General features: G+C 37.1%; 1 protein-coding gene across 2 annotated transcripts in view; it reads right to left on the bottom strand.

Moving 5' to 3' along the window:
* Positions 1–20222, bottom strand: part of LOC122089182 — a 40442-nt gene extending 20220 nt beyond the window's left edge. For both annotated transcript variants that reach the window (XM_042658702.1, XM_042658703.1), the window contains exons 1-7: positions 19934–20222; positions 19747–19847; positions 17118–17328; positions 15946–16027; positions 13246–13540; positions 10834–10936; positions 10599–10735 (exon numbers count right to left, since the gene is read on the bottom strand). In XM_042658702.1, the coding sequence (XP_042514636.1) occupies positions 10599–10735; positions 10834–10936; positions 13246–13540; positions 15946–16027; positions 17118–17328; positions 19747–19847; positions 19934–20081 (1077 nt within the window). In that variant the 5' untranslated portion in view covers positions 20082–20222. The remainder of the gene's footprint in view (positions 1–10598; positions 10736–10833; positions 10937–13245; positions 13541–15945; positions 16028–17117; positions 17329–19746; positions 19848–19933) is intronic.
* Positions 20223–20422: the final 200 nt, after the last annotated feature.

Below are 20422 nucleotides of genomic sequence, written 5' to 3'. Positions count from 1 at the left end.
TTCTTAGTTCAGTTTATATGCGTGTCTTATCTAAATTCCAAACTAATGACAAGATGACAAAATTCAACCAAAGATAACCAAATGACAAGATGACGAAATTCAACCGAAGATTACTTTGGAGCTATTGATTATGACTAGTGAAAATCCTCAAGATTTTTCTTGGTATCATGCCAGTGCAGTTAATGGTGTCCAATCAGGCCTCGTAAGATTATATTTTAAACCATGGTTCAATTCTATGGGCTTTAGGCCTTTTTATTTTTGGGTTTATTAATGTAATGGGCCTCCTTTTAGTCCAAAAGTTAGGAATTAAGGGGGTAAACGGTATTAAGTATACAGACAATATTGTGTGGGTCCTATATGCTTTTAATTTAGTCTAGAAAGAGTCCATTTTAGTTAACTATTTTGTGTCTTAATGTTTAGGTCAGTTTCCATTTAGTTAACATCCTTTTTTATCTCTCTCATTACTGTTCACGGGTGCTGTTTGCAGCCCCGGAACAACCCATTATCTTCTCTTTCTTCATCTCTTGTTCCCTCTCTTAAGCCCACCACATCTGATCCTTCTTTTGATCTGCATTAAATGGATTGAAATCTGCAGGTGCTTCTACTGTTTTTATTCTTTCATATTTACCTTGATTATTTAACCAGAAATAATCCTAAACCAACCTAATAGAAAATGCATATAGTACCAGGAACCATCATTCTATCCCATGTACCAGTGCCAGATATGACAATATGAGAATGGGTAAGGGATGTGAGTCAGATCTGATGAGCACAATAATGTGTGAAATCTTAAGGATATAAGTGTACATTTTGCCCCACTTTAGATAATACTACTTCTGTTTTTCTTTTTTCTTTTTTCCAGTTTCCAAGTCTACAAGAGAAAGTGCTTAAAGAGAACAAATAACCGGTCCAAACTTGAACTAACTTGTCCAAAGGCAGCCCCACTCATTGGTTCCACATCCTCTCTCCTACAAAATCTTGAAGATTATTCTCTCCTTGCCACCTCACAAGATCTTGAAGATGCTATGCAGAGATTCCTTTCTAATATAGTCAAAATTGCAAGATATGGGTCAATATTGCAGGGAAGGAATAGAATCTGTTAATTTTGGAAACAGATTCTCTCTTTCCTCACACAATATCTCTGAGAATGAGGATTTTTACCAAGATTGAATTTTATTTTATTTTCTTTCTTTTCTTAAAGAAGACTTGCAAAAGGAAGGAGGCAAGACCAAAGCCCTATAAAAGCCCCTTCCTCCCCCTCCTAGAATGATAATTCCCCTTGGTTTATTTTCTAGTTTATGCTTAGTTCTCTCCTCTCTCTCCTTATGTTTCTTCAAGTTTTTATTCAAGTGGTTAATGATAATGCAATTCAGGTTTTAATTGTTAGTTTGTTTAATTATTAGTTTACTTTGTTAATCTAGTTCATAGTTTATTTAATTTAATTAGTACAATCCATACTTCTAGCTTTCAAACTTTCTAGTTCTAGGAAAAAATTGGTTCAAGTGACAAGAATTAAGAGTTTTCAAGTTCAAGAGAGCAAGTTCTTCATCAATAATTCTGTTCCAGTACCATCACTCCAAATCAATCAAGTTTCAATTCAGCTTACATATAATCAAGGTATGACAAAGTTTATTAGTAGAATTAAGATTTTTATTAAATACAAGTAGTGGAATTAGGATTTTTATGCTTTTCTTTTATTTCTTTTCCTTGTGTTCTTATTTATATATGTGCTATAATTGAAGGTGATGCCTACAGTAGTGCCTCTCCCGGAAATTTGGCCGATGTATTGAGAATTTTTCTTTACGTACTTGCTTTCTATTTCAGCTCTTTATTTGTTAGTTTAGTTTAGCTTTATTATTTGCAGATTTTTTTTTAGTTGTAATGTTCAGCATTTATTTTACTTCTCTAATTAAAGTAATCCGGCGTTAGAACTGTTTAATTTAGATGTTGAATGTGTAGGTCTTTTTCTTTCGTTTAGATGCATGTTCTAAGACTATAATCTAAAATCAACCATCCCTTGTTCACTCTCGCCGTACTAATAATAGGTAAGATAGAGTGACTAATCTCCTTGTGATCGACCCGTTGGCTATAATATACCGTACGCTTGCGGTAACATATTTTTAAAATAAAAAACAAGTTTTTGGAGCCGTTGCCGGGGAGATATAGTCATTTTATTTTTTTACTTTAGGTTAGTCGAAGTGCTTTTCTAAAAAAAAAAAACAAAAAAAGAGTGAAACCCCGGATCCCTGCCGGTAATCACTAACAAAAAAAATCAAAAAAAAAAAAATCCATAAAATAATTCCTTTTCTTTTTCTTTCATTCTAAAAATTCAAGCTATTACCAAGAGTGGAAACATAAACATACAGTAGTCCCCACTCTACTGCAGAATCCCTAGGATTCATTTGTAGGTGGATCCGAAGACTATATAGATCCCTAGCTGTCAACCTACGGGCAACCTTATAGCTTTGGACTCAATTTTTAAATTATTAAGGGGTCATATCAATTGACCAACTTTCACCCTCTATTTTAGTTGTAATTAATTAATTTTTTTCAGATACCACAATTTTACCTTAGGTGGTTAGTGCATGAGTGTGTGGACCAATGATTCTACCAATCGTTTAGTAAGAGTACCTATTTTAAGAATGGCAGAACAACCTAAGCCTACTTTAAAGGATAGATTCTATCTAACCGGGGCAGCCCAATAGATTCTATCTAATCAGGGCAGCCCAACCTTTTTGCATTATATTACCAGCTGCCACGGGGAACAACTTAGTGATGATGCTGTTAAACTTAGATGCATTACCTTTTTGCTCAAGGATGGAACAAAAAGATGGCTATATGGGCTGCTAACTAATTCCATTATCACATGGTATCAGTTTACGGTAGTGTTCTTAAGAAAAAAAATTCCCTTGCATAAAACGAACAAACTCAAGAGCGAGATCATGCAATTCCGACAAAAACCTCAAGAGTCATTTTCTAGACTCATGGAAAGGTTCAAAGACCTTCTCCAAGAGTGTCCCCACCATGATATTGACAAATGACATCTTTGCCAAATAATTTATGAAGGGATAGACTATCATACCAAGCAGATGTTAGAGTCTATGTGTACTACAAGCTTCACAGCTTATGCGGACGAAAATGAAGCTTGGAACTTTTTGGTTGACCTAACTAAAAAAGACAAGAGAATGGGAGTCTACTCAAGAAAGTGAGAGAACTATAGGAGGTAAAGGGTATTATGTCGATGGGATAGTAGCCAAGGAGACCCATTTAGATAGCCTCATTAAGAGAATAGAAGCCCTTGTCCCTAAAGCACATGCCCCAGTCCACCAAGTCCAAAATCAGGTCTCTATGTGCAATTAGTGTCACTCCCCTGGACATGTAATGGAAGAATGCCCCAATAGTTCTAGGGGCAATGAAAGTGTTAATGCTCTTTACCCGAACAACCCGATTAGCAACACTTACAATCCAGGGTGGAGAAATCACCTTAATTTTTCATGGAACCAAGGGAATCAAGGAGGCCCATCCAACTTTCACAACCAAGGGCAGCCTAGTCCCCAAAGGCCCAATTTTGCATCACCACCTCATTCTTTCCCTCGGCCTAATCTAGGCCCTTAGTCAAATTTTGCTAAGCCCCCTCTCCAAGCACCTTATCAACAACCCCCGGGTTTTACATCCACTAGAGAGGCGGCTAGAATTAGCGAGCTAGAGAAAAGCATGGCCCTTCTCATGACAAGCCACAATAATGTGGAGAGGCAACTCACTTGTCACATGCATAAGAAGGAGAAAGGAAAATTGCCTAGTCAGAGCCAAATCCTAAACATCAGGTGCTGACTCCACAAGGGCTATCTGTTCATCTCAATTTTGTACAGAGTCAACAACACTAAGGGCCCTCCAACCAGTGTAATGCGGTATATGCCCTACGGAGTGGCCAAGAGTATCTACAGAATGGTACCACTCCTTCATCATCTAACCTTTCTGTAGACCCTCCGACTATCGATGCTACTACTGTGCCTCCCATTCCAGGTTCGCCAGATGGACATGAAGAAATTAAGGATGATTTGGTAGAAGTTACCAAAAATGATTCTATTAATGAGAGAACTTCTAACAATGTTTATATTCCTCCTGTCCCCTATCCTAACTGTTTGATGAATAAGAAGAAGACAGCTTCAATGGAAAAAATTTTAGAAGTCTTCAAGAAAGTAGAGGTTAACATCCCTCTTTTGGATGCCATAACTCAAATCCAAGCCTATGCCAAAGTCCTCAAAGACTTATGCACTCACAAGCGCACCACAAGTGTGCCCAAAAAGGTGTTCTTGGCAGCTAATATCAGTTCAATGATCACACAACCTATAGCAGCCAAGTATAAGGATCCCGGGTGTCCCACCATCGCTTGTGTTTGGCAACACTCGTATTGATTATGCCCTACTTGACCTTGGTGCAAGTGTGAACCTTCTACCTTATCATGTTTATCAGCAACTTGGATTAGGAGATTTCAAAGCCACATGGACCACTCTCTAGTTGACCGACCGTTCTGTCAAGATTCCGAAAGAGATGGTCAAAGATGTCCTACTTAAGATAGGAAAATTTATTTTCCCAGTTGATTTTATTGTTTCGGACATTAAACCCTTCACCACTAGGAATGAGATCCCTATCATTCTTGGAAGACCATTCCTAGCTACCAGCAATGCATTAATCAATTGCCAGAATGGTCTACTAAGGATATCTTTTGGCAACCACACTATGGAGTTCAACATGTATAGGTTAGGCAAACAACCCACAATTGATGAAGAGGTCAATATGCTTGAGGATTTTTCTGATGATATTGTTAAAACTTTTGACATTGACTTTGATTCAGAGTTCCAAGAGTGTGTAGAAGAATTAGAGGATGACACTGAAAATTTATTCTCCAAGGTTTGGAGCCTTCATACACCCATGGAGTCCACTGGTCCTCTGTCAAATTCTCTTCCTAAACCCTCAATTGTTGAGCCCCCTAAGCTTGATTTTAAAGAGTTGCCCTCTAACTTAAGGTATGCCTTCTTAGGAGAAGATCAAACTCTACCAGTTATTATCGCCTCAGATTTAACTTCAAGTCAAGAGGAAGAGTTGATCAAAGTTTAAAAAAAAAACAAGGAAGCCTTAGGTTGGACCATGACAGACATTAAAGGAATTAGTCCCTCAATCGTTCAACATCATATTCACCTCATGGAGGATTCAAAACCTTTTACGGAACCACAAAGAAGGGCTAATCCTGTGATGCAAGAAGCTATCAAGAAAGAGATCCTAAACTGCTTGGATCATGGTATCATCTACCCTACTTTTGATAGCGAGTGGGTAAGTCCAGTGCACGAGGTGCCAAAGAAGTCAGAGGTCACAGTAGTCCAAAATGCTGAAAATGACTTGATCCCTACCTGTGTCCAAACAGGATGGCGTGTGTGCATTGACTACAAGAAGTTAAATGCGGCAACTTGGAAATACCACTTTCCTTTGCCTTTATTTGATCAAATGTTAGAGCAGTTAGCCGGACATGAGTATTATTGTTTCCTTGATGGTTATTCCGGCTATAACCAGATTCCCATTGCCTTAGATGACCAACACAAGACCACCTTCACATGCCCCTATGGAACCTCTGTTTATCTGCGTATGCCTTTTGGGCTTTGTAATGCCCCTGCCACATTCCAAAGATGCATGATGAGCATTTTCTCTGCTATGGTGGACCACTTTTTGGAAGTGTTTATGGATGATTTTTCTATTCATGGCTCCTCATTTTCTAATTGTTTGCATCATCTTTCTTTAGTACTCAAACGATGCAAAGCGACTAATTTAGTCCTCAATTGGGAGAAATGTCATTTCATGGTTACACATGGCAATATGTTAGGTCATATCATTTCCAAATAAGGGATCAAGGTTGATAAAGCTATGGTGAACTTAATTTCCAATTTACACCTCCCAAGTCAGTAAAGGGCGTTCGTTCCTTCTTGGGTCATGCAAGGTTCTATCGTCGATTCATCAAGAACTTCAGTCACATGGCTAGACCTCTCGCCAATCTTTTGGCTAAAGAGCAACCCTTCGAATTTTCTAGTGAATGCCTCGTGTGCTTTGAACAATTAAAGAAGGTGTTGACTACAACCCCCATTATTCAAGCTCCCTTATGGACTGAGCCCTTTGAATTAATGTGTGATGCATCTGATTTTGCTATAGGGGCCGTCTTAGGGCAGAAAATTGATAAGCTTCCTCATGTTATCTATTATGCTAGTAGAACTCTCAATGATGCACAACTGAACTACACCACAACTAAAAAAGAATTTTTAGCCGTTGTATTTGTATTAGAAAAGTTTTGTGCATATCTGATAGGTTCTCATGTAATTATTTACACTGACCATGCAGCTATCAGATACCTTATTCAGAAAAGGATGCCAAAGCTCGTCTCATCAGATGGTTTTGTTTTGCAGGAATTTGACCTAGAAATTAGGGATAAGAAAGGCAATGAAATTTTGGTTGCAGACCATTTGTCCCGGTTACCCAATTCTTTGATTGTGAATTCTCCAGTTAACGAGCATTTTCCCGTTGAGCAACTCTTTGCAACATCTAGTGAACCTTGGTTTGCAGATATTGTAAATTTTTTAGTTAGAAACAAGACTCTGGATCATTGGTCTTCCCAAGAGAAGTACCGTTTTCACTCACAGGTTAAGTATTTCTTTTGGGATGGTCCTTACCTTTTTACGTCATACCCTGACCAAATTATCCAAAGATGTATCCCTGATCATAAGCACCATTCTATTCTTTCCTTTTGCCATGATCAGGCTTGTGGAGGCCATTTTGGGCCTACTAAGACTGCAGCCAAAGTATTGTAATGTGGATTTTATTAGCCCCAGTCTTTTCAAGGATGCCTTTGCTTATTGTAAGGCTTGTCTTTCTTGTCAGTCTTTGGGAAAAATTAGTGGAAGAAATATGATGCCTCTCAACCCAATCGTCGTGGAGGTTTTTGATGTTTGGGGAATAGATTTTATGGGCCCCTTCCCTAAGTCATGTGGATATGAATATATTTTGTTGGCTGTGGACTATGTGTCCAAATAGATTAAGGCTTGTGCTTGTAAGACCAATGACCACAAGGTGGTCAAAGGGAAAACTTATTTTCCCGATTTGGTACCCCTAGAGCTATCATTAGTGATAGAGGCAAGCACTTTTGTAATAAGCCTTTTGAGGCCTTAGTGAAGAAGTATGGGATTACCCACAAGTTGGCTACCCCATATCACCTCCAAACTAGTGGGCAGGTAGAAGTGTCCAACAGACAGATCAAGCAGTTTCTAGAGAAGACAGTTAACCCAAATCGAAAGGATTGGTCTAACCGTCTATTGAATGCTTTGTGGGCGTATAGGACTGCTTACAAGACCATACTTGGTCAATCCCCATACTGTTTAGTAAACGGGAAAGCTTGCCACCATCCTATTGAGTTAGAGCATTGTGCCTTTTGGGCGATTAAGAAATTCAATTTTGATTTGTCTACCACGGGAGCTCATAGAAGTCTCCAACTATCTAAATTGGAGGAATTGCGAAATGATGGCAATGATAGTGCAAAACTTTTCAAGGAAAAGACTAAAGCTTTCCATAATAGGCACCTTGTTAGGAAATCTTTTATACCTGGTGATAAAATTTTGTTATACAATTCTAGATTGCATATCTTTCCAGGAAAACTTCGTTCTCGGTGGGAAGGTCCTTACCTTATGCAAACTGTATTCTCCTATGGTGCCATAGAGATCATGAATCCATCCACCCGGGAAATTTTTAAAGTCAATGGGCACCGTCTAAAGCCATTCCTTGAACTACCTTCAATGCATGATGCAGAGGTCATGGTTCTCCATGAGCCTCTTTATGATGATATTTGATCTCATTTGGTAATTTCCTCTCCTGTGTCCTTCTTGTTCTTTTGTCTCATTATTTCTTTCTTTTTCTGCATTGAGGACATTGCCGAATTTAAGTATGGGGGAGGGTTTGACCGTATAGAACTTGAGGTTACGTTTTAGAGCTTTCCTGTGCTTTATACACACCTACAGAAAAATAAAATTGAGATCTAGGACCCATCTTGGTACTATAATTCCTATTGAGAGGATGGTAATGAGTATATGTCTTGAAGTGGGACCTCCCTTGAATGATTTAGAGATACTTGTCTTAAGGTGTAGGACCATTTGTTAGTTGGTGTCTTTGTTCTTAGGTTAGGAGTTGAGACCATACTCTTGGCATGGTAAAAAAATATATGATATAGATATGCAAAGAAAGTGAAAAAAAAAAAAAGTAGAAAGTAAGTATAGAATTTCTAGGAGCTAGATAGAACACTACGCCTCATGAAGTGGGGTGTTTTGATCGAACCTCTTAGGAAGGAACATTTCCGAAAAGAACTTAGCATCACTATCTTTGTTGACATATGCATAAAGCGAATCTATTTAGTAACTTGGGTTTCTGGTGTTTGCTCCACCATGTTATTCAGGCCATATGTAGTGGAGTAGAATGAGTTCTCTACTAAAGAACGAAAAAAAAATGCTAAAAAAAAAACAGAAAGAAAGAAAAGAAAAGAAAAGAGAAAATATACCATTATGCCTTGTTGTTTATGATTGGTTAACGCTCCAAAACCCTAATTCATGGTCTCTATCTTACAATGTGGTTTGCCTTAGGATAGGTCATGCTTTAAAAGATATAAGAGTCGTCCCTATTTGAGATGTGTGTTTGTTCATAAATCTAGATGGAGTATTAAAGTTCAAGTGTGGGGGTTCCTCGGTTGATGTGCTCTAATTAAAAGAGGGTGTGTGTTTTGTAGTTATTGGAAGCTTTAAATTGTAATTTTTCAAGTTAATTTGAATTTTGGGTGGATATTCACTACAAACACCCACAAGACACAAGTGAGTTAGGCTTTTTCTTTCGTTTCTTTATTTTATTTGTTTTGCTCGAGGACGAGCAAAAGTCAAGTATGGGGGAATTTGATGAGCACAATAATGTGTGAAATCCTAGGGATATAAGTGTACATTTTGCCCCAATTTGGATAGTACTACTTCTGCTTTTCTTGTTTTTTTTCCAGTTTCCAAGTCTACAGGAGAAAGTGCTTCAAGTGAACCAAGAACCGGTCCAAACTTGAACTAACTTGTCCAAAGGCAGCCCCACTCATTGGTTCCACATCCTCTCTCCTACAAAATCCTGAAGATTATTCTCTCCTTGCCATCTCACAAGATCTTGAAGATGCTATGCAGAGATTCCTTTCTAATATAGTCAAGATTGCAAGATATGGGTCAATACTGCAGGGAAGGAATAGAATCTGTTAATTTTGGAAACAGATTCTCTCTTTCCTCACACAATATCTCTGAAAATGAGGAATTTTACCAAAATTGAATTTTATTTTATTTTCTTTCTTTTCTTAAAGAAGACTTGTAAAAGGAAGGAGGCAAGACCAAAGCCCTATAAAAGCCCCTTCCTCCCCCTCCTAGAATGATAATTCCCCTCGGTTTATTTTCTAGTTTATGCTTAGTTCTCTCCTCTCTCTCTTTATGTTTCTTCAAGTTTTTATTCAAGTGGTTAATGATAATGCAATTCAGTTTTTAATTGTTAGTTTGTTTAATTATTAGTTTACTTTGTTAATCTAGTTCATAGTTTATTTAATTTAATTAGTGCAATCCATACTTCTAGCTTTCAAACTTTCTAGTTCTAGGAAAGAATTGGTTCAAGTGACAAAAATCAAGAGTTTTCAAGTTCTTCATCAATAATTCTGTTCCAGTACCATCACACCAAATCAACCAAGTTTCAATTCAGCTTACATATAATCAAGGTATGACAAAGTTTATTAGTAGAATTAAGATTTTTATTTAAATACAAGTAGTGGAATTAGGATTTTTATGCTTTTCTTTTATTTATTTTCCTTGTGTTCTTATTTACATATGTGCTATAATTGAAGGTGATACCTATAGTAGTGCCTCTCCCGGAAATTCGGCCGATGTATTGAGAATTTTTCTTTACTTACTTGCTTTCTATTTCAGTTCTTTATTTGTTAGTTTAGCTTTATTATTTGCAGATTTTTTTTTAGTTGTTATTTTCAGCATTTATTTTACTTCTCTAATGAAAGTAATCCGGCGTTAGAACTGTTTAATTTAGATACTGAATGTGTAGGTCGTTTTCTTTCGTTTAGATGCATTTTCTAGGACCATAATCTAAAATCAACCATCCCTTGTTCACTCTCGCTTAGGTAAGATAGAGTGACTAATCTCCTTGTGATCGACCCGTTGGCTACAATATACTGTACGCTTGTGGTAACATATTTTTAAAATAAAAAAGTATCCATCAAATCCACACTCAATATTCACTTCAATGGTAAATACAGTAATACCCCCTAGAAACAGGCTCATTGTCGTCTCCTGGGGCCTCTGTCTCTCTTCTCTATCCCCCCGAGGGGCCTATTGCCCCCTTAAGTCTATAGTGTTTTCCTTTTTGCCCTCGGGCTTGTATATTCTGCCTTGTTCTTTCTCCTTAGTAATGAATTTATTATTCACCCACACCCAAAAAAAAAAAAAAAAAAAAATTACAATAAGAATTTTCATGAAAGTAATCATACTAAGTTTTACCTGGATTCCAGATATGTACTGGTTCAACAATTCCCCATAATTCTGAGAAACTCTACGGTCCTGTAATTGTAAAAGCAGACCATAATGCTTCCAACAAGAAGAGAGCAGCAATACTCCAGTCTTCACAGTTTTGGCACCTGCTTTCAATGTTTCCAGGACAAAAAATCCTAAAGATTAATTAAATACACATAACAACAAATCTGAACACATTAAGAGAAAGTATTGATTATAAGACCTGCCTCTTCTTGAACCAAAGTATAATGCCCCTTTATCTCCTGCAACCACTTCAGCACTCCCTCCAATCCTTTGGCATGTAAAGGCCGACCTTTTCTGCTCCACTGCATGACGAAGCAGTATGCAAACAACAAAAATATGAAATACATTAGAACTGTACAACTTCCAAAGGCTTTAACAGTTCATGAAACCAATAATTATCACAAGCTCCAGAGGTAGCAATCCTGTAATACCAGCACAGTTGATTCTCTCCAAGGATCGAAATCTCGGTTTCAGCCAAATATTGCAGGTTTCAACCTAGTTAACCTGGTATTTTTTCTAGGCCAACTTGAAACCTTGGCTTCAAGGCCCAAAAGTGGATTTTTGTCCTGTTTTTTATGTACTGCTTATTTTTGACATCTTAAACCTAATCCATGAAATAGTTTCATTAAAAAAAAAAAAAAAAAAGAGCCTCAAATGCTACTTGTGGTTTTGACCCAAGTTTGTTAGCGTACGTTGAATGATGTTTAACCTTATAAGTTTAGCTATTGAAACAATCAAAACATACATTATAATGGAAAAACAAGCATACATGATACATTGAAGGAGTTATGTTCTAGTCAAACCTTATTTGTTGGGCGCAAATGTAAATCGCTCTAAATGAAAATAAATTTTTAGTAATTAAAAAAAAATATTATTTTTCCACTTTTTTTGTTTTTAGTGATGTTCTATAGTGACAAGATTTATGGAATTTCTAGATTTGAGAAAAACCCTAGCATTTGAAAGTTGAAAATCGCCCTTACAACTGAAAATTCAGTTTTTGTTCTTGAACAACTGGGGGGTTGATTTTTTATCTTTTAGAATTGATTTTTTAACTATTTTTATTGGATTCATTTGGGGGTGTTTGCTTATTTATGAATAATATCTCAAGTAAATATTTACTTGAATGACATTAGGCATAAATCAGTGTTGTTCCTGGGTGTTGCTTAGTGAAATGTTCTGAACCCAAGGGGCATTTTGAAACAAACCTACCTCAAAGTTTCCAGCGAGATATTCGACATCTGTGTCAAAACAGACAGGTTTTGTGGGAGACATGTGACTTTAAAGCATGGGTTAAACCAGGTTTGAATCGAAACACATCGAAACCCATTGAAACCTGGTCCAATACCATTTCGAGCCCAGGTTTTGTCTCTCGATTTCGCAAGAAATCGGGATGATGGACCACAATTCTCTCACAACAAAACTTAAAAATAAATCATATATTTTTTAGTCTCTAATCAGCCTGTTCCAATTTAAGACATCTGTTTATGAAGAAACAATATGTATATGTTAAAACTCTTCAACAAGAAGAAACCATGACCAGAGGCTCCTCGAACAAAGGTAACACTGCTCAAACACACAACAAAACTTAAAAGTTCCTTATAGCATTACAGAACAGACATGGCACCGTAACTGTCCAGGCATCATCTGGCATCTATCGATAAGTTCTTCTTAGTTTAGATCTCTGACACCCAAGTCAGCATCACAGGTGTTGATATTGGTTTACCTAGCTATCCAAGTCAGTTTCCTAATCAACCAGTTCGAGAAGATCTAGCAAGGCTAAGTCCTGCTCTGACATACAGTCAGTAGCAACTTCACATCTGCCTTTCTTCTTCCATTCCTCTTATTTTGATTCCAAACCAAGTCAAGTGTGACAAAGTCACTTTTGCCTTTGGTGGAGCTCTGATTCAATTTTGGGAGGAAATGAATGGATTTGATTCAGTTTAAGAAGATAAGCAAGCTAGGAATTTGACACATGCAGCAACAACCTGAAGTATTTAGTTTTGTTTCTTTTGATTTATTCCTAATTTTTCATTCTTAGTTTCGAATAGAAAATTAGTGAATGAAGGGGTAATGGTTCCCTGACTTCCATCTATAAATAAGACCCTAAGAGTTCCCCTGTAGACACAATACAATTACTGAGTTTAAGAGAATTTTCGATATTTTACTTTCTTCTTGCAGCTAGAAACCTTTATCTTCCAAGTTTTCTCACTAGAGGCTTTAAAGTTCCATTCCTTGAGGCTCTCTACACATTATGAACCGGTAGGTCTAACCCAGATTCTCATTAAGGAATTTAGTAAAATATAAATCAGATTGTTGATTAAAGTGTGATTCGATTTTTCTGTAGTTTCCAACTATAATAAAATCTTCAACTTCATCTCCAGTGTGAAATTCACAGACTGTAAGCTCCATAGAAGAGAGAAAATGAGTGCTTCAATGTATAGAGTTGTCATAAAAATGTGAGTACAGATACTTAAAAACATAATCATCCAGCAAAGATCCATCAATTAGAATTTGATCGTTCCATTTTGATGAGATAGTTATTACAGCACAGAATGCAAACAGACCGAAAGATTCCAAAAATATATAATATCAGACGTAGATGAGAACATACAGCCTGGAGTCTTTGCACAAGAATAATGAGCTCATCCAAATGATCCCAAAGCAAAAACTCCAACTCCATGTTTTCTGAGACTTGGGGATATCTCCCAACTGCTTTCGCTCTCTTCTCACCACCAGTAGAATGTACAGGAGTAATCAGTCGATCTGCTGAACCAGCTAATTTTTTCCCACTGCTTGAAACCTCAGAAATAAGTGCTTTTTTCGTTAATGCTATAGTCAGAACTAAAATGCAATCAGCAGCAGCTACTGAAAGGCGGGTTGGCAACTCAAATCCATCCTGAATGCCGCTATAGAGAAAAGTACCCAAACATTAGCTGTTGAAATGTTGAACAAAAAATCCAAATGGAATAACTTAAACATAAGATATGAATTAATGTCACACCAACTTCTTAAATTCAGGAAGACTTTAAGCACAAAAAATTCTGTTGGGAGAGGGGGGAATAAGCCACAAAAAGGTCCACATCCAGAATATAGAACCTACAAATTCATTGATATCTAATAAAAAAACATAAAACCTATCGTGGATAAGATTTATATACAGTTGCAGAATCAAGCAGAGCTACATCCTTTAATAATTGATTTGAGATTAAAAAAAAAAAAAAAAATGGTAGTCACCAAAAGAGGAAAAAAAAAAAAGAGGTCTTTCCCAAAAACCAAAATAAAACATAAGGAAAAAAGACAAAGCACAAGGAAAGAAAAGCCGAAGTTAAGAGAGCTAATAGGAAAATAAAGAAGAAAATTCTGTGGGTAAGGAATACCAATTGCTAGATTTTAACTCTCTCTTTGAAGATCTAGAAGACTCTCTACGCCAACAAAAACCAGAAATTTACATTCAACACTTAGAGCACATATTGCAAGCATGTCTATAACGAGTTGGACTTTCCTAAGTGTACTAATAATGGATTTTGGAATGTCAAACTATGGTTGTATGCTTTTATGGTGCACCTTATTGCAGCTTATTATATCCTCAAAGGGGGTTAAAATTGGAAAAATAAGAGGTCAAAATTAAAAACGGATATAACTAGGCCCAAAAATAATGGTAATTGGAAAAGCAAATACTTCCTTAATCATTTAATGCTTGTTTTGATGAATGTTGAATGATCATGATCGATTGGTGAATGCTTCATGTCTCCACTTTAGTATACGTCATATTACAATTAAGCAGACTGAGTATCGACAAAACTTTGAGAGGAGAGTACTTAACCTGAAATTTCCTAAACTAAACCCATTTTTATGCACTTCTTGACCAATAAGGCTCAAATAATTTCCTAGGATCCAAGGCTCTCGGCTAGTGCCTCGGCTCACTTTGGCACCTTGATAACTATGCTAATCAAAATAACCTTGGATTTTGAATTTGAAATGTTAAAACTATTCCATGTAACCAACCTTAGCTTGGCTAAAATAAAACTTGCTAGTGAAATAAACCCAATTCAAATTCAAAATTCAAGTTATTTTCTAATATTTCCCAATATTCAAATTTTTTCATTTATTTAAAAAAAAAAAAACTACAAGTTATTTTCAGAATTTCCATCACTCCTGGTGAAGAAATTACCACCAATATCAAAGTTTTGAATGTTGGTGGCACTTAAGCACTGTTTCAATTCTTTATCTATGTTAATATAGAGTTTTGAATTTAAAATGAAAAGATCTACATTGAGAAGAAAACAAACAACAAAAATATATATACTAAAGAGTTCAAGAAACAACTATTGCTCAATTACCTTCCTCACATACAAACACAAAAATATCCAAATTATTCATGTATATGTTAAAGGAAAAAGGTTCTTTGAGCTGCCAGGGTAGAATGGAATTTCTCATGCCAGCTCCTTATTGGCCGTCGAATCTCTCTCTCTTTGTATCTCAGCCATTCAATCTGTCCATTGTTGCAACCACACTATCTCAATCATCATTACTTTTTTTTTTTTCTTTTTTCTTTTTTCTTTTTTTTGGTACAGTCCACCATCATTGCTCACTCTCCCTACAATCTCCAAAGGAATCGCCACCACTGCAGCAGCAGTGGAACGTGGGGGTAATATCACGGTCACCAGTGGTGGTGGTGAATAGGCCAGTAAAGGATGTTCCATTTGAGTACAATGTGCCTATAGCAGCTGAGATGCAGAAAACAGCTGCATTTCTTCACCTCATAATTGGGAGGCCTGTCCCAAGAGGGTTTCTCAAGGTTGATCTCGCATGACTGGGGAGAAGAGTCACCGGAATCTGGGTAGGAAGAGTAGAGTGATTCTCCATCAGGGGAGAGATAGTATTTGTGGAGCGGCGGTGGAGAGAATGGTGTTGCAACAGCAGATGGATTCAACGTCTGAGATGCAGAGAGAGATTCAATGGTCAATAATGTGCTCATGTGGGATGGTGTGGAAGATTCCATTCAACCCTCACTGCTCAGAGAACCTTTTCCCCATTTTAAGTTTGGCACTTAGTTCCCTTATTAAACATAAAAAATTCCTGATGAGGACCTCCTGAAAAGAAGCAATAATTGTAGATATTATCTCAATATATATTCCACAAGAAACAAGAACTGCAAACCCCCCCCCCCCAAAACAAACAGCTGGATTAGGTGGGAAGATATAATAATCACCAGAATGACAAATAAATAACTTTTACTTTCCGTCTACATAAAAATATATGTACATGAACATTATCAGTTTTGTTCAACATAAGGAGGGAGAAAACATACCTTTCAGTACATAAAATGGATGAAAGACGTGGCATAGATGGGCAAAGAATCTTCAATAGAATATTACACCTTTCCCGTATCCCTAAGATTCAAGGAAAAATTTTCAACTCAATCAACAAAGGAATCTTCTATTAGTTTGAGTACCTAGTAATGAAAACCTCATCCAATATGGTCTCTGTTACAACTTAAAACTGCAAATCCTAAAAGCTCTAGCTGTTAAGGGCCACAACAATGTATATTGACCCCCCCCCGGGCGCATGTGAAGACCCACATACACACAGACGATTCTGCATGTGACACCATCACATAGCACCGAGGGTACAAAGCATAGGGGCACAACATGTCAACAACACAACACAAACCCCTGGCACACACCAAAGATCAAACACCCAACCTCTTAGATACCATGTTAAAACCACTTATCCCAAAAGCTTGAGCTGTTAAGTAGGAGCCACAACAATGTATACAACTGTCTCCAAAGGCTCTTACTCTCTGTAAGCACAGACATAATTCCAAGAAGGGATTTAGCAAAAGCTTGCTTTGGAGATGGGCTCATTATTTGTTCCCAAGAAAAACATGTTCCAATCGTGTTATAAATTACTAGACTTCGGAAACTTAAGAAGATTCCTTTTTTACTTTCTCTTTTAGCCATTGTAATTTAAAATGCAACTAAAAAGAGAAACAAGAGAGAATAGATGAAGTAGGAGGCATTAGGGTCTTGAAACAATGATAAGCCCCCTCCCTTGCCCAGTCCAAATGCAAACACTTGCATCTAAGAGTCAAGATACACCCTAACGCTATAGTGTGTCCTTAGAGGAACAGTATTGCAGATAACTTCTAACCTCATTTCACTGTACAAAGAAAATTATGCATGCCAACAATTAGCAAGCCAAGAGAACTCCATTATCATAGCAGCAATTGTCCATTAAAGTAAACAACTAATTTAAACAGTAACAACATTTAACAAGAAAAATACATCCAGTGAAGCACTTAAGGCACGAAAAGAAATTATTGCATCTAAGGAAGGAATTAAATGAAATAAAAATTATTTCATTTGCATCTGAAAATGCAATAGGTTGGGAGATGGAGAAAGCATGATTTTACCCTGGCCATTTACACAAAATATAAAGATTTCCAAGAGAAAGAGAAAAAAGATAGTAATGCCACATTACCAGAATTTGAAAATTTATTCATACTAATTTCATAGTCTACAAGTCCATGCATCATGGTACACCAGCCAAGGGCAATATAATGATCCTCCATTTTCACGATAATTTCCCCGAAACTACTTGCAAGAGCTTGAAAAAGAGGTTCATCTTGAAAAAGCCAGTTAAGAAGTATCATAGCTTGGCTGCAGTGGTTCGAGTCTTTGCACTTCAATGACTGGAAAAGATTAAAATAAAAATATGTAGAAAATTATTCAAATTGAACATCATCAATGGTTATCACTTGTACTTAGTTAAACAGTATATGCATTCTACGTGTGTAGGGGATGAGGGAACTGGACTAGTAATTTAAGTACAGACTACAGAGACATGTTCTCCTGATCACCTTTTTTTTTTTTTTTTGGGTGGGGGGTGGGTTAGAGGTCTGCCTGAATCAAGCTGCCCTAAAGATAAAAAGGTTAGATAAATAGAATATGAATCTAACTCAACATAAAATGAACAAGAACAAAGGAATCCCTTAACATTCAAAAAAAGTAATTACATGATTACAATCTGAATCAAAATAACTAATGCAAGAACATGATCACCGCCAATGGATGTGGTTTGATCTTTTATTTTGGGCTTGTTTCAATAGTATATGGTTATGGGCTTTTGTTTTAAGTGTCCTTATTTGTAATGAGCTCAATGATAAGGCCCAAATTTTAGGTCCTTAGCTATTAGTAGGAAGTTAGTATTTTAATTAGGTAGTTAGTATTAGTAGCAGGGGCCTTCAGCTATTAGTAGGAAGTTATCTATAAAATTTAACCTATTTGGGACTTAGTTTGGAGAAGATAAGGTTATTTGAGTAAGTTTAGGACTCTTTCTAAATAGTCTACATGTGGAAGGGGTTCTTTATCTGTTTAAGTTACTATTTCTTGAGCAGTAGAACGCTACCTGACAGTGCAGGTACAAGCCAGCAGGCCCAGCCAATGGGAGGGCACACACAAGCATCTTCAGCGTGGGGCAGCGTGGTCTTTTTTGTACCCTCTGTGTGTGGGTGCAGGTATACGCTGTCAGATAGCGTTCTTTCTCCCTTATTTATTTTCTTATTTAAATGTTTTGAGTCAAGTAAAAAGCTTAGGTTAGTTAAATTGTAAGAGGCTAGACCTCAACCAGGATTTGGAATTATGGAATTGAGTTGTTTTGTTTTTTAAAAGCGAGTTGTGCACTCTCTCCCCCCCCCCTGATTTTCCATTCCATTATTCTCTCTCTTCTCTCGTTATTCTCTTCTTTCCCACCACAAGCAGATCCTCCATCAACTGGTCTGCATTGAAAACCCTCTCAAGAACTTCAATAAAGCATCTTTCAAACTCCAGAAGAGCATATATGAATTTACTCACGCTCACAAATTCGCAGGTTTTCTCAAAAAGTAAGTTCGAGCCTCCTCATACAGAAGAGCCATGTGTTTTATCAGTGACTCAAAACCGTTGATGCAGTAGCATGTCAGTGGAATCATTTTGTGACGTAAGGTTTCTATTATTAGAAGTTTAATTTCATTACAAATTCAAGTCAAATTGTTTCATTAGGTGGATGCTCTCATTTATTTATGAACAGGATTAATCATTCAATGAAGTTTCCCACATCCGAGATGGAGTCACAATAGTAGTACTTACAGTAGGGTCCACATAAAGGGGCTTAACGATAATAAATGAAGATGGATTTTGCATTTTTGACTAGGGAAATTGTGGATTCCTGCAAAATATCTCTATCCTTCGCTATACTTGAGTACTTATTGTTGTTTTATGCTGTCAAACTGCTTCCTTGCTGATAGTGAGATCTTTCTAATTCTTGAAGTATCCGTAGCATAGTTGTCATGGCGTCTAGGAGACGTAACTCATAAGGCGCTGGAAGGTGCCTGGAAGCAACTCGACACCAACAAGGCGAAAAGACGTCCAAGACACCTAAACACCTTGACAACTATGATTCTTAGTTTCTCGATCTTTCTTGATAAATTTCTTCTAATTTGTACCTCCCCCCCCCACCCCCAATTCCCATCAATCCTCAACACTAAAGGGTGTGTTGTATTCAAAATAAACTAACCTATCCTCAAATTTTTTAGAGTACATATTGTTTCCTTCAGCCCATTCCCCCAATGATTGAATTTTAAAACCAGCCAAGACTGCCGTAGAGTCTGTGGTACAATTTACCTACTTTAGAAGAGATAATAAGATAGCAAGAGAAGTGTTGGATTGCATTTGGAAACCAACTTCAAGTCTTCAACTATCCAAACTAGTACTCGGACTAATTTAGTCTTGTTTTCTCTCAAAAATAAATACTTCTAGTTGTGCTAATAAGTTTAAGTGAAAATGGAGTGCATTTCAACCCAACTAATTCTTCATTTGGAGGCAACAATAATTCTGAGCATAGTATTCAAACACCACCCCAACCCCCCATTTAAAAAAAAAAAAAAAAAACTTCCGAACATGCAATAGTGGTGCTTCTAAGTTCTAGCAACTAACTTCCACGGCAATTTGCCGCATACCAAGCTTGATCAGATACGGGAGTTGACCGACTGAACATCTTTTGGAACTTCATTAATATAACTTGTATCATTCTAACTAGAATAATAATCTAATAAGGTTTCTGAGTTTCTTACATTTTCAATCATGGGAACGAGAATCTGATCCAGCGACTCCTTTTTATCAACGGCATCCCTGATGTATGTTCGAAGAAAGCTGAGTGATTCCTCCAAAGAAACTGCGGCATTCAATTGAAGCAAAACTACATAAAGAATAATATTAAGAATAAATGAAACTGAAAATAAAAAAAAAATCAATACGAACCACCGGAACTTCTCTGCAAAGTCGACCCAAGACGAGTGATGGCGACCTCAAGCTTTCGAGGTCGAGAAGTGAGCAGCATATTCATCACTTGACCGATTTTCGTTGAAAGCATTGAATTCGTGTCTGATTGCCATATGAGTTCTTCCATAGCTGATTCCGGACAGATTTGCTATCCCTAGTTCGGCAGAATCGTAAGAAACTTTGCGGGTGCAGCTTGTTCGCTGAAATGCCTTTGAACGTTGTCTCAGCTCCCAGAGACTTCCCGCCACATCGAGAGAGCGATGAGATGAATGTGATTAATTTTGTGGAATTAATGAGACATTACCTTATGAGGATCTCCCAAGTCCCTCCTGTGATCGGTTTGGTCCGATTTTAACCTAAACCAAACCATTTCGCCAAGGTTTGTCTTTGGTCCAGTTCGGCCCAACTTTTATTTGGTTTTCTTTTAATGGTCTTTCGTATTGTTCGGTACGGTTTCAGTCCGTGTAT

Source organism: Macadamia integrifolia, chromosome 9 (genome assembly GCF_013358625.1).
Source record: "Macadamia integrifolia cultivar HAES 741 chromosome 9, SCU_Mint_v3, whole genome shotgun sequence".
Classification (NCBI taxonomy): domain Eukaryota; kingdom Viridiplantae; phylum Streptophyta; class Magnoliopsida; order Proteales; family Proteaceae; genus Macadamia; species Macadamia integrifolia.
This window is presented reverse-complemented; position numbering and strand designations above follow the sequence as displayed.